The sequence below is a fragment of the Leuciscus leuciscus genome (assembly GCF_965113295.1).
Source record: "Leuciscus leuciscus genome assembly, chromosome: 4".
Lineage (NCBI taxonomy): Eukaryota > Metazoa > Chordata > Actinopteri > Cypriniformes > Leuciscidae > Leuciscus > Leuciscus leuciscus.
The window spans coordinates 22827827-22841690 of NC_138728.1; the positions used below are offsets into that span (position 1 = coordinate 22827827).

The following is a 13864-nucleotide window of genomic DNA, read 5'->3' on the forward strand; positions in this document are numbered from 1 at the left end:
CAGAAGATGCTAGGTCTCATGGCCTCAGCATCGTCAGTGCTCCAGCTGGGTCTGCTCCGCATGCGCCCGCTGCAGTTTTGGCTGAAAGCGCGAGTCCCACGCGAAGCGTGGGCACCCGGTTTGCTTCGCCTCAGGGTCAATCAGAAATGCGTTACAGCTCTGAAACCCTGGAAAGCGAACGACTGGTACCAATCAGGTGTAAGCCTGGGGACTTCCTCGAGGGTGAAAGTGGTGTCCACGGACGCGTCCACCTCGGGATGGGGAGCGCTGCTCGAGGGCAGACCGTTCTTCGGCCAGTGGTCAGAACGGGAGAAGCTCCTGCACATAAACTGCCTCGAAATGCTGGCAGTAGACAACGCGCTGACGCGTTTTTGTCCCCAAATAAAAGGTCACCACGTCTTGGTCCGTTCGGACAACATGTCTGTGGTGTCCTACATAAATCGCCAGGGCGGCATCAGATCCGAGAAACTGTACAGGCTGGCAGAACGCCTCCTGGTATGGGCTCAGTGCAACCTGCGCTCGCTCAGAGCAGCGCACGTGCCAGGGATCATGAATATAGGACCAGACAGACTGTCCAGGAACAATGTTCCGGCAGGCGAATGGTCTCTACACCCACAGACAGTCCAACTGCTGTGGAAGAAATTCGGCAGAGCGGAAGTGGACCTGTTTGCGTCTCAAGAAAACGCTCACTGTCAAGAATTTTTTCTCCAAGAGCAGAAGCGCGCTGGCCCATGTGTGGCCCCGCCGCCCGCTCTATGCTTTTCCCCCCGTCTCTCTCCTGCCTCAGGTGATAGAACGGATCAGGGAAGAAGGATGCTCAGTACTGCTGGTAGCACCGTTCTGGAAAAACCCACCTTGGTTCCCAGCCGTGATGCAGTTAGCAAGTACTGCCCCGTGGCCAGTACCAGTGAGGAGAGATCTCCTCTCACAGGCCCGCGGCTCGATCTGGCATCCTCACCCGGAACTATGGTCCCTTCATGTCTGGGCCATCAACGGGTACATGTTGGACTCCCTAAAGGAGTATTAAACACGATCACGCAGGCTAGAGCTCCGTCTACAAGACGACTCTATTCTTCGAAATGGTCAGTGTTTTCGGGCTGGTGCACAGCCCGTGGTGTGTCACCCACAAACTGTGATGTGACGGAGGTGCTTTCCTTCCTACAAGAGCTGTTGGATGGGGGCAGGGCCCCCTCCACGCTCAAAGTTTATGTGGCGGCTATAGCAGCGTTCTCAGAAACAACGCTTGGTCAGTCAATAGGAAGGAACGATTTAGTCATCCGCTTCCTTAGAGGAGCTAAGAGACTGAATCCTCCCAGACCTCCCTCAGTCCCCGTATGGGACCTTTCTACGGTTCTGGAAGCCATGAAAGGTGCGCCATTTGAGCCTTTACAGTCAATCGATTTGAAACACCTGTCTTTCAAAACGGTGTTTTTGCTGGCTCTCGCTTCAGTGAAGCGCATAGGGGATCTGCACGCGCTCTCTGTGAGCGCGGCGTGCATGGAGTTTGGGCCCAATGACTCAAAAGTTATACTCAAACCTAAGCACGGTTATGTTCCAAAATCCCTCAACACACCGTTTAGGGCGCAGATTATCTCTCTGTCAGCCCTACCGGTCCCTGATGAGGAAAGAGACGCGAGCCTCCTTTGCCCAGTCAGGGCATTACGAGCTTATGTGTCTCGCTCGTCTGTTTTCAGACAGACGGAACAGCTCTTTGTTTCGTTTAGCGGACGTTCTAAGGGACTAGCCGCGTCGAAACAGAGCCTATCCAGATGGATAGTTGATGCTATAGCGCTGGCATACGCCTCCAAGGGCATGCAGTGCCCTTTGGGTGTCAGAGCGCATTCCACGAGAGGCATGGCCTCTTCGTGGGCCTGGTCAAGTGGGATTGCCCTGCAAGATATTTGTATGGCGGCAGGCTGGGCCTCCCCGTCTACATTTATAAGGTTTTATAACCTAGAGGTTCCCGCCCTGCAGGCCAGGCTGCTGTCGGTCTAAACTACCAGTATTATCTGACCTGATGCGTTCAGCTCAGAATGCTGCGTTTGCTGAGCACAGCTCAATGTTCGACAGTTTAAAGCTGGGCAAACTGTGTAAGACCCACATTTTTCCCCATCAGTTCAGGCCGTACCCCGCCCTGTCTGTATGATGAAATTCGCGTCCCATCGACGCTACTTTATGTGGAAAAGTGAGGCTGCACCACTCCTTCTTCCCGGACTCTCTGTGAGTTCACTGAGTGATTGTGCACTATATGTACCCCGGGCTTTCGCCCTTGGGTCTTTGGTGTCAGATCTCAGCATGCACGGCGTTTTACATTGGGTCCCCTAGCGTAAGATATCTTACGCAGTACGAGAGACCTCTCGTAAGAGAACGTACTCGGTTACTAACGTAACCTCGGTTCTCTCTAGAAGAGGGAACGAGTACTGCGTATCTTGCCGTGCATGCACACGCTCTGGTTGCTTCGATGATGAAAAACCAGATAATAGCTGCCTGCGAGCGATATTTATAGGCCTAGACCACGCCCATTTCGGCGGGACGTGACGCAGCGGGCGCGAAGTGCCCTGATTGGGTCTGACGTCACGCCAGGCCTCGCTCGATAGGCTGCTGCAGTTGCCGCAGAGCAGCCAATAGGCGCGCGAGCTGTCTCGCCTATGTCTGCATTGCTGCTGCAACGCGTTTTGCATTATTACAAAATTAAGGATAATTTTTGGCTTCAATATCTCGCGGAAAAGGATTTTCCCCTAGCGTAAGATATCTTACGCAGTACTCGTTCCCTCTTCTAGAGAGAACCGAGGTTACGTTAGTAACCGAGTACGTTTTATATTTGCATATTCGCGGAGTTCCGCGTTCAATATCTCGTGAGCTGAATATTGTTACTACACAAATAACATTGTTTTAATATTTAAATCTTTCTCAAAACGAGCTTTCCTTCGGGTTTGCACTTTGCAGATGGTCCCTTCTTAGCAGCCTGCGCATAGAGATCAAAGTATTTTGTCCGCAGATATTTGCTGCGTATTTTGTCCAGTGCGAAGGAAAGATCGTTTTGAGGAAAATTATGTTGTAGCTTCTGGTGTTTTATCTGTAGTTATATGTGATAGGTGTTTTCTGTAGCAACAACGTTTAGTTCACGAGTTATTGAACGCGGAAGTCCACGAATATCGAATATAAAACCAACTTTACCTAAGTTGGCTACAGAGGTAAGTTGAGATGTAACAGTCAGTGTTTCCTCTACAAAGATTTTTATGTCTGTGGTGGTATGTAGCTATGTAATAAAAAAATAAAACAAACCTTAGGATGGCATATTCCCACATCTGACTGATCGATTGATGGACCAGGTGGTCTAGAATTTATATTCTTGTTAGTTCAGTAGATTCAGGTTTATGACAAAGCAGTCACAAGCAGCAAAATAATAGCAGTTTTCATTGAAAAGAAATTCAGTGTGTAAAGAATTGTCACATGTGACAGAAAAAAAAGTGGTTTATATATTTACATTAAACCTTGTTTTGTAACGGAAACCAATAGGGAACTAGTGAGGAGAAGTAAACGTAGTGTAAAGTGCAATTAGAAATAATGGTGTTAAAACCTTTAAAGGGATAGTTCACCCATAAATGAAAATTGTGTCATCATTTACTCACCCTCAAGTTGTTTCAAACCTGTATGAATTTCTTTCTTCTGCTGAACACAAAGAAAGATATTTTGAAGAATGTCAGTAATCAGACTGTTGATGGACCCCATTGACTTCCATAGTTGAAAAAAAAAAAAATACTTTGGAAGTCAATGGAAGTCTTCAAAATATATTTTTTTGTGTTCAGCAGAAGAAAGAAATTCATAGAGGTTTGAAACAACTTGAGGGTGAGTAAATGACACAATTTTCATTTTTGGGTGAACTATCCCTTTAATAATCATACTTGACTCGTTCAGTCAGAATCACTTTCATTAAAATGGCTTTATTGGAAATTTATGCTGATGAATCTTTTACAGGTATGTGATACCATCCTGACCCATGCCAAGGAGCGGTTCTCCTTCACCCAGCACCTCATCAGCGCAACACTGCTGCATGGAGAGCTCTTCCCACAACACTGTGTGAAGTTCCCTGACACAGCGCTTGAAACAACAGTGGAGGCATACCCCATGCTGAACAAGGCCAAGCTCAAAACAGAACTGTCCCTTATCTATGAGAACGACGAGTTCCATGCTTGCAGTGGTGCAGTACCTCTGTACCAGTTTTTCATGGAGAACAACCTTCAGAGCACTTTCACAGAGACTGTCAGTCTTCTCAAGATCCTCATCACCACACCCATGACTACAGCTGAGTCTGAGAGGTGCTTCTCTACTTTAAAGAGGATCAAGACTTTCCTGAGAAACACCATGACGCAGGATCGCCTGAATGCTCTGGCGATGCTCTCCATGGAGAAGAAACTTATCAGGGACATTCCTGACTTCAACAAAAGGGTGATTGAGAGGTTTGCCACTCAGAAGGAGAGAAGGCAAAATTCCTGTACAAATGAGATCACACACACACACACACACACACTGACACTGTTTCTTCGTACATAGTAATTTTATAAATATAAATTGTCTTAAAGGGATACTCCACTGAAAAATGAAAATTCTGTCATCATATACTCACCCTCATGTTATTTCAAACCTTTATGAATTTCTTTCTTCTGCTAAACAGAAAGTAAGATATTTAGAAGAATATCAGTAACCAGACAGTTTTAGATATCATTGACTTCCATAGTATATTTTTTTTCTTTCTATGGAAGTCAATGGTATCTAAAACTGTCTGGTAACTGACATTCTTCTTAATATCTTACTTTCTGTTTAGCAGAAGAAAGAAATTCATAAAGGTTTGAAACAACATGAGGGTGAGTATCCCTTTAAAGGGATAGTTCACCCAAAAATGGTTCAGTATGGTTTCGATAAAGCAAAAAGAAAGAAATGCCAGAGAAATTTCCTTTTTTATTACCGGTATTCTTTTTTCAAAAAGAAAAATGGTTTTACCATTTGTGGGTGAACTATCCCTTTAATGCTATGTTTGTTATTTACTGTACATTTTGTGGAACATTTGTTTAAAATCACTCAAAATTGTTGCAGGTAATAGTTGTATTTAATCAGCTAATTAATCACTAAGTATTTTGTTTGAGTTAAATTTCAAATGCAAATAGAAAGTTTGTGCAATATGTTTGTTTTTGTGCAAAAATGCCTCAACCTTTTAATATTGGCATTAAATAATTACTTTTCACAGAGCACTGGTATCCTGGGTGGTTATTAATTATAATAGGATTTTTTTATATATATAGCCTTTCCAACAAGGTCGCTTTACAATATAGGCCTAGGTTAAGGAATTGAACTAAATAAACCTCAACATCAAAGATAGACATACCAAGGGCAGATATAAATATACAGAGATCAGTTACAAAGTTAGGTTAAAGATTCAAGCAAGTAACATAAACATTCATAATAAGGTAAAATTTAAAGATTCTGAGCTAAAGAGTAATATTCAGACAAAAAAAAAGGTTTTTGAAGGAGAGAAGGGTGAATGCTTGACAGACGTCTTGAGCAAAAGCATTCCACAACCTGGAAGCCACAACGCTATAAGACCTGGTGTCCCATGGTTACCAAGGCCAAGCTATTTAAAATAACCGAATATGACACAGCCCCACCTAACATATTTTTCACCAGCCGCCACTGGTTACTCATATAATAACGTTACTCATAAATAACATTTCGCTCTGTTCGTGCCTTCTGCTGCAAACTCGTTTCGGATGATTAGCCTACATGGTGTTAAACAAGAATACACTAGCCTATATACCTTAAAAATACCTTCTTTAATCGTTTAACCATTTTGTAATATTTGGTTTATCTACCGTGAGACACAAAAGGCATTTTCTTCTGTAGACCCATAATACACTAAAACACAACATAAATTGACAAAAGACATCAATTTTATTAGCTTGATGTAATCCAAATCTTTAGAATCCATACGTTGTTTGCAAGAAACAGATCCAAATTCAGCCCTTTATCCAGTGATCTTCATCTCCATTTCTCAGCAGAGACAGCAAACGTCAAATCCCGCGCTCGTGGTGAATTCAAATTCAAAAATTGCGCCCGAAGAGTTACGACATATTTTACTTCAGTGATATTAAAAAATGGCGTCAAATGGTGGACAAAACAGCGCAAGCGCATAACAGCGCGCAAGTGAATTACAACAGTGTGAGCAACGTGACAAAGCTCGCACGTAAAATGTAAACATGCATAACTCTCAACTCCCAAACTGGAGGACAAAAAATATGATTGTGCGCACAAATTAACAAGTCGCAAGCAGAAATAACAGCCGCGGTCTAGGTTCTACACGCTCGAGTTCTTTTCTACACGCGCGCGCAGATTTGAACACACGCTCGAGTTCTTTTCTACACGCACGCGCAGATTTGAACACACGCTCTAGTTATTTTCTACACGCGCGCAGCTGAAATCTTTACGCACACGAGTCAGTGGGTGCTTTTCAATATCCCTCCTCGTCTCCTCTCTCCTCCGTCCTCCATCCTATGACCCGGAAACCGATCGAGCTCAGCCATCTTGAAGGACATCTCAATTCTCTAATTGCACCGCGAGGAGTCGAGGATCGAGGAGTTAGGAGGCTTCCTGAGGAGTCATGAACGAGGATACACAGGTGTATCCTATGCGGAAGAGTTTTATCGACTTAAACGTGACGCACGTCTAAATTCTCCTCCCCCTTCACATCGGTCACAATCATTTTAATTTATACTTTACCTTTGCAGTTTATATAAACCACACATCTCACATATTTCAACAGGGTATTTTGCTTTATTATTATTTATTATGAATTTCTTAAATAAACAAACTTCAACAACATAAGGGCAGATCCTTTGAGCGCTGCTGATGACGCGATGAAGTGACGCTTGAGTGATCAAGTATTCCAATGTTTAAAAAAAAAAGTTACATTCTATTCCTCCGTCCTCGCGTCTTTTCCTTGCAGCCTTCCCTCGCATCCTACAGGGGGCGGAGCTGAGACGCGAGGAAAGGAAGCGAGGAAAGGAAACGAGGATGCACAAATAAGAAATGAGAAGCACCCATTTTCAACACTTTAAGGGGCGGGGCTCAGACCTTCCTGTTAACAAATGCCATATCGCAGCTTCTCTGAAAATCTTTTGATTGGTTGCTATGCCGTGAATGATGTCCTCCTGTTGCGATTGGCTGTTGTTGGCTCTCTCCGAACAAAGACACTCAAAACAGAAAGCGGAAACTCTCTAAAATTTATTCTGACATTGATCCTATATGTGACTGTTGTCGTCATGCTCCTGCAACCCTGGCACATATGTTTTGGTTCTGCCCAACCCTACATGGATATTGGACTGATATATATTTGAGACAATGTCAGAGGTAGTTGAGACAACAATTGAACCTGCGGCTATAACAGCACTCTTTGGTACACTTTCTTTCCCAGTTCACTGTCCACGGTACAAGGCAGATTTTGTGGCCTTTGTGACCCTCCTGGCCAGACATCAGATTTTACTGCATTGGAAATCATCTGTCCCGCCTACTCACTCTTTGTGGATTAAAGACGTTTTTCACTGTATTAAACTGGAGAAAATCAGATACTCACTGAAGGGCTCTCTCAAGAACTTTTACAAAATGTGGGGTTCTCTCCTTGCATATATGGAAACATACACTCCCTGCATACTGGAAAATAGTTAATTGTACTTTATTCTAGTGTGTTAGTGCTCCTGTACTAATACTTATAATTGATTGTGTTGTTTAAAAATTTAAACTTTTTTTTTTACACTTTTTCTCTACATATGTTAAATTGTACAACTGTGTTCTGGAATGGTTGGAATTTTGTAATATGTGGAGAAATGTATAAATAAAGTGAGAAAAAAAAACAGAAAGCGGGATGACAGACCTTAAGAAGTTTTTTACGTTTTCTTTCAAAGTTATACACATGTGTTTATATGTTAAATGTATCGTTTAGGTAGAAATAACACAAAATTGTTCATTTACAAATGCTTGATTTTTTTAATGTGTTTTTTGTTTTTGACACAAGGATCTCTTTTGACCTGATTCGAAGTTTGTAAGCGATTTAAATATTTAGGACATTTTTACATAATTGACTTGTGTAACTTATATAGGTAAGGTAACACAGACAACTCTTGATGTTATAAACTAAAAATAGCTAGACACATTTTTTTTTTTTTCCGTGTAAGTAATTAATAAATGTATTAAATATATTAACATTTTCCTTTATGTCAGTTGTTTTCTCACAACATGCTACTTCTTGCTTAATAGCGATATAAGAGTCACATGACCTCAGCATTTGCAGGAACCAAATTTTCAATAATTTTATCAGAAATGTGGCCCACTCACAGCTCCTTCCCTTATAGTCCAGTCATTTTATGAAAAAAGGTTGAACAAATTGCAACAGAAGCAAACTCAACTGATTTTGTATCCTCAATATGTCCTGAGTAAGGGAAAAAAGCCCCGAAGAATCCTATTAGGGGGAAGTTTCGAAAAAGACCCAAATATAGCCTATTCATACGCCTATTACTTCTTTTGCTTACGTGAATAGGGTAAACATTTTAACCTTTAGATATCACCATGAAAATTATTGTTGAGTTGATTACTTACATCAAGACAAACAAAAAATGTATTACAAGTCTTTGAAATTGTTTGTTACCATGGACAAACAGTGCATAATCTAATTATGTATGTGCTAATTTTCATAAATACCAAAACAGATCTAAACATTGGTATAGCTAGGCGAAAATATCTTGAATCTTGTTGACATATAACAGTAAAATACTTAATGTTAAAGTCTGTATGGAACCCATTTAGGCTACCCATGAGCATTAATACATAGAGGCAGGAAGAAGTACTTTAGAAACCAGCCTTTATAAATTTTTAAGAGATTGGGTTTAAGGCTGGGTCTGTGGGACGAGTGTGTATGGGATGAGTGTCTTCGTTCGGAGAGAGCCAACAACAGCCAATCGCAACAGGAGGACATCATTCACGGCATAGCAACCAATCAAAAGATTTTCAGAGAAGCTGCGATATGGCATTTGTTAACAGGAAGGTCTGAGCCCCGCCCCTTAAAGTGTTAAAACTGACTCGTGTGCGTAAAGATTTCAGCTGTGCGTGTGTAGAAAAGAACTCGAGCGTGTGTTCAAATCTGCGCGCGCGTGTAGAAAAGAACTCGAGCGTGTGTTCAAACCTGCGCGCTCGTGTAGAAAAGAACTCGAGCGTGTAGAACCTGTCAGGACTCGCGGTTGTTATTTCTGCTTGCGACTTGTTAATTTGTGCGCACAATCATATTTTTTGTCCTCCAGTTTGGGATTTGAGAGTTCTGCGTGTTTACATTTTACGTGCGAGCTTTGTCACGTTGCTCACACTTTTGTAATTCACTTGCGCGCTGTGTTTATGCGCTTGCGCTGTTTTGTCCACCATTTGACGCCATATTAAACGCTCATTGGCTCTTGCATGCTTCGTCACAGATTGCGACATGCCGTGTTTAAGTTGTTGTGCTACATTTGAAATGGAGAAGCGCGCGCGCCTTCACAGAGCGAACAGTGGCAACCAAAACCGGATTAACATTTTCATGGATTAATAACTTAAATTCTGCTCTGTAACGTTACCTCATACAAAACTATTATATACTGCCAGAGAGGACTGCGACACATCGTCATGTGAACGACTTTTGGTACCGGTTTTGACATTTTCTCAATAAATAACGTTAACTGATTGTGATTATACGTGTCGGTCTGTTGTTTTCTTTATAAATGTAACGTTAGCCTAACGTTACGTTGTTTTAAGAAATTGTTAGGTTTAGGGGTAGGGGTAGGATTAGTGGCTCAAACTATCTTTTAATGCTATATTGTTAATAAAACTGCCATTTCTCTAACTTACACATATCTGTCCATTACGTTTCATCCTTTTAATATTGTCTATAAATGTGGGAGTAGGGTTAAGGGATCTTACGTTTATAATCTATAAAATGGTAAAAGGGAAATTACACAGATATCTTTAAATATTCGTAAATAGTTTACGTTTTTTTAGCTGTAAAAACGTAATAATGTTACGTTTAAACGTTGCAGATACGTCCATATTATACGTTTCAGCATGTATCCAAACGTACAAAAAAAGTACGTTTTCTATCTTTGAAAATTACGTATTAATACCTACGTATTAACAATGAGACCAGGCTGCGTTATATCATGTGACCTACGACGCGTTATCACACGCGCAACAACTTAAAAGATTTGAGGTTTAATTTAAAAGGTTTAATTCATCTGTAAATATCTTGATATTGATTAAACTTGCTCATGTTATGGTATTTTTGAAGAAACTGCTGCCCATTTATTTTGTGAATACATTTAAGGTTGATTTAAGTTCTTATATTTAACCCTAATGTGACCCACCGTTTTAGCCTTACCAATATTTATTTTTATTACGAAATCCCAAAATTGTCATCTCTTGAATATGTTGTTCATTTCTTTATTGTATATCCGAAAATTTTTATCCACAAGCAAAAGTGGCTTACTGCTTTATGTTTTCCTCTTTTTCTTGTTGAATTTAACTGTCGTTTCATCCCTAGGCCTATAAATAACAAAAAATGCATTTTTAAAATGTGTGTTACGATCTGCTCTGAGACACGAAGGTTTAGATCCAAACGCAGCTTTATTATGGGCAATCCAGAGGCGTAATCCAAGGTACAGGCAAGGGTCATACACAGATAGGCAGTCCAAACAAACAAACAAACAAACAAAACAGGCAGGGGTCAGAGGCAAGAGAGTAATCCAGGGAACAGGCAAGAAATCCAAAAACCAAGAGACATGAAAACCAGGGAAAATGCTCAGAAATGCAGTGGAATAACGTACAAGACTTTGCAGGGAATAATGAGGTGAACCAGGCTTATATAGGGTGAACTAAACAATATAATGAGACACAGGTGAATGTGATAATCAGGGATGATGAGTCCGGGCAGTGAATTATGGGAAATGTAGTTGTGAGTGAATCATGATAGTCTGGTGTGGAGTGCCCTCTGGTGGCTTTCAAGGGCACTCCAGCTGGTGACCGTTACATAGCCCCCCCTCAAAGGAGCGGCTTCCAGACGCTCTAAACTTGTCCAGGAGGGAGGTGGAGCGGAGGCGGACCCGGGGGCGGGATGGTGGGCCAGGCCCGTGGAGCGGATAATGACCTGGAGACTGCGGCAAGACGGGAGGCCAGGGCGGATCAGGCTGTGCAGGCGACCAGGGCGGATCAGGCTGTGCAGGCGACCAGGGCACAGGAACAGACACCGGCTCAGGAACAGACACCGGCTCAGGAACAGACACCGGCTCAGAGGATGCGGTGGCCATCTTGTCCGAAGACACAGGCGTGGAGTCGGCCATCTTGTCCGAAGACACAGGCGTGGAGTCGGCCATCTTGTCCGAAGACACAGGCGTGGAGTCGGCCATCTTGTCCGAAGACACAGGCGTGGAGTCGGCCATCTTGTCCGAAGACACAGGCGTGGAGTCGGCCATCTTGTCCTAAGACACAGGCGTGGAGTCGGCCATCTTGTCCGAAGACACAGGCGTGGAGTCGGCCATCTTGTCCGAAGACACAGGCGTGGAGTCGGCCATCTTGTACGGAGACACTGGCTCGGCGGCGGCCATCTTGTACGGAGACACTGGCTCGGCGGCGGCCATCTTGTACGGAGACACTGGCTCGGCGGCGGCCATCTTGTACGGAGACACTGGCTTGGCAGGCGTGACGTGACGTGAACAGTCTCTGGATCGGCAGAAGTGACGTGAACAGTCTCTGGATCGGCAGAAGTGACGTGAACAGTCTCTGGATCGGCAGAAGTGACGTGAACAGGCTCTGGCTCGGCAGAAGTGACGTGAACAGGCTCTGGCTCGGCAGAAGTAACGTGAAGCTCTGGCTCGGCAGGACTGACGTGAAGCTCTGGCTCGGCAGGACTGACGTGAAGCTCTGGCTCTGGCTCGGCAGGACTGACGTGAAGCTCTGGCTCTGGCTCGGCAGGACTGACGTGAAGCTCTGGCTCTGGCTCGGCAGGACTGACGTGAAGCTCTGGCTCTGGCTCGGCAGGACTGACGTGAAGCTCTGGCTCTGGCTCGGCAGGACAGACGTGAAGCTCTGGCTCGGCAGGACTGACGTGAAGCTCTGGCTTGGCGGAACTGAACCCTAGAACGATGGCCCTCTTGGCAGCGCGTGCAGACATAAGCGGGGGATCAGCCACGCTGGAAACCGGTCCTGTACGTCCATAGACCGATCCAGTGGCTGGCAAGACGTCATGATTCCCAGGTCGGACGGACGAGACGTGAACTGACTCTGGCTGGGCAGACTGGACGTGGAGCTGTGAAGACCCTGGACTGGACGCGGCCAGCGGTGAGGGCTCTGGGGGTACTGTGAGCTTGCAGGGTGTTTCATCAGCCAAGCCCACAGTAAATGTCGTACCGCTCAAGGAGAGGGCCAGGTCGACATACCCTTCTAGAGTCCAGCCGGTATAGTCCTCCGGCATCAATTGAGCAACGTCATCATCCAGCCCGCTCAAAAACAGGTCCATGAGCTGGGTGTCATTTACCGTTCCCAGATGACAGCAAGACAAAAAGTCCCTCGCATACCTCTCAATAGGCTGGCCATCTTGGAACACAGAAGAAAGGAACTTCCTCAGGGCTTGGTTGCTGACAACTGCTGGATCCATATGTGGCGAAGTCTTCTGTTACGATCTGCTCTGAGACACGAAGGTTTAGATCCAAACGCAGCTTTATTATGGGCAATCCAGAGGCGTAATCCAAGGTACAGGCTAAGGATGGCTGACGCGAAACAGTCGTTCCGAAGCTTTGCGAGATCCCGAAGCGCAGATGTTTCGAAACACTGATCCGAAGCGTGATTCAAAACACCTATGTCACGTGACTATGGCCAAACGAAGCCTCGAAGTGTTTCACTAAGTGTTTCATCAGGTGTGGTCCGCCGAATCAGCGTTTGATTGACACGGTCAGGAACAGACCACACAGTCGCACATCTGTATAAAAGTGAAATCAACGCATATTGACCTCGTGGGTTTTTGTGAGAGGAGTTTGATTTTGAGATAGCGGATTTTTGGTGATATAGTGACATAGTGTGATTTGATTAGTTATAGGCTATTTAGGCTTGCATTTAAATTTAACTGGAATTTAAATGAAACTGGAAAGAGATAGCAGTAATCTTTCCTCATTTGTATGTCCTAGCTAAAAAAAATATCTCCGCCGTCTGCGTCAATGGCCTCGTGGTCAGTGCGCCGACATGTAGCGTCTTTGCACTCGGGCGTCCCGAGTTCGAGTCCCGGCTCGTGGACCTTTCCCGCCTCGTTTTTTTGTCATCTCTCTACTGTCCTGTCACAATAAAAGGAAAATCACCAAAACAATATATATATATATATATTTGCATGCCAGCAACAAGTGTCCCTTGTGAGAGGATTTTTTCAAAGGCTGGAGAAATTATCTGTAAAAAAAGAAGTAGTCTAAGTCCTTCCACAGCAGAGAAATTAATATTTTTGAATAAAAATCTCTAAAAAAGTGAGACATTGTGGCTTGATTTCTTTTTTTAATATTCATTTTGCAAGACCAAAATAACATTATGCACAGTGAGGAGCCTATAGGTTACAATCTTCACATATTAGAAAATTATAATAATAAAAAACTATGGGGAAGATTCGCCTTTGGAGAAAACTGTTGATTTTATACTCGAAAAATGTAAGTATCATTAATATTAAAATTAATATTACCCCAGAATGGATTGCATTGCTATCCCACCCCAAAACATACAATAATAACAACGATAAATGCTGACAAATACTTAATTATATAACTTT

General features: G+C 43.6%; 1 protein-coding gene across 1 annotated transcript; it reads left to right on the plus strand.

The window, feature by feature from the left end:
• The first annotated feature begins 3837 nt into the window (after positions 1-3837).
• LOC309498100 (zinc finger MYM-type protein 1-like) lies at positions 3838-4689 on the plus strand. Its single transcript, XM_082168611.1, has 2 exons — positions 3838-3849; positions 3979-4689. The coding sequence occupies exon 2, from the start codon at positions 4129-4131 to the stop codon at positions 4552-4554; it is 426 nt and encodes a 141-aa protein (XP_082024737.1). The 5' UTR covers positions 3838-3849; positions 3979-4128; the 3' UTR covers positions 4555-4689.
• Positions 4690-13864: the final 9175 nt, after the last annotated feature.

Coding starts and splice junctions, on each gene's coding strand:
- LOC309498100 (XM_082168611.1), top strand. CDS start 4,129: ATGCTGAACAAGGCCAAGCTCAAAACAGAACTGTCCCTTATCTATGAG.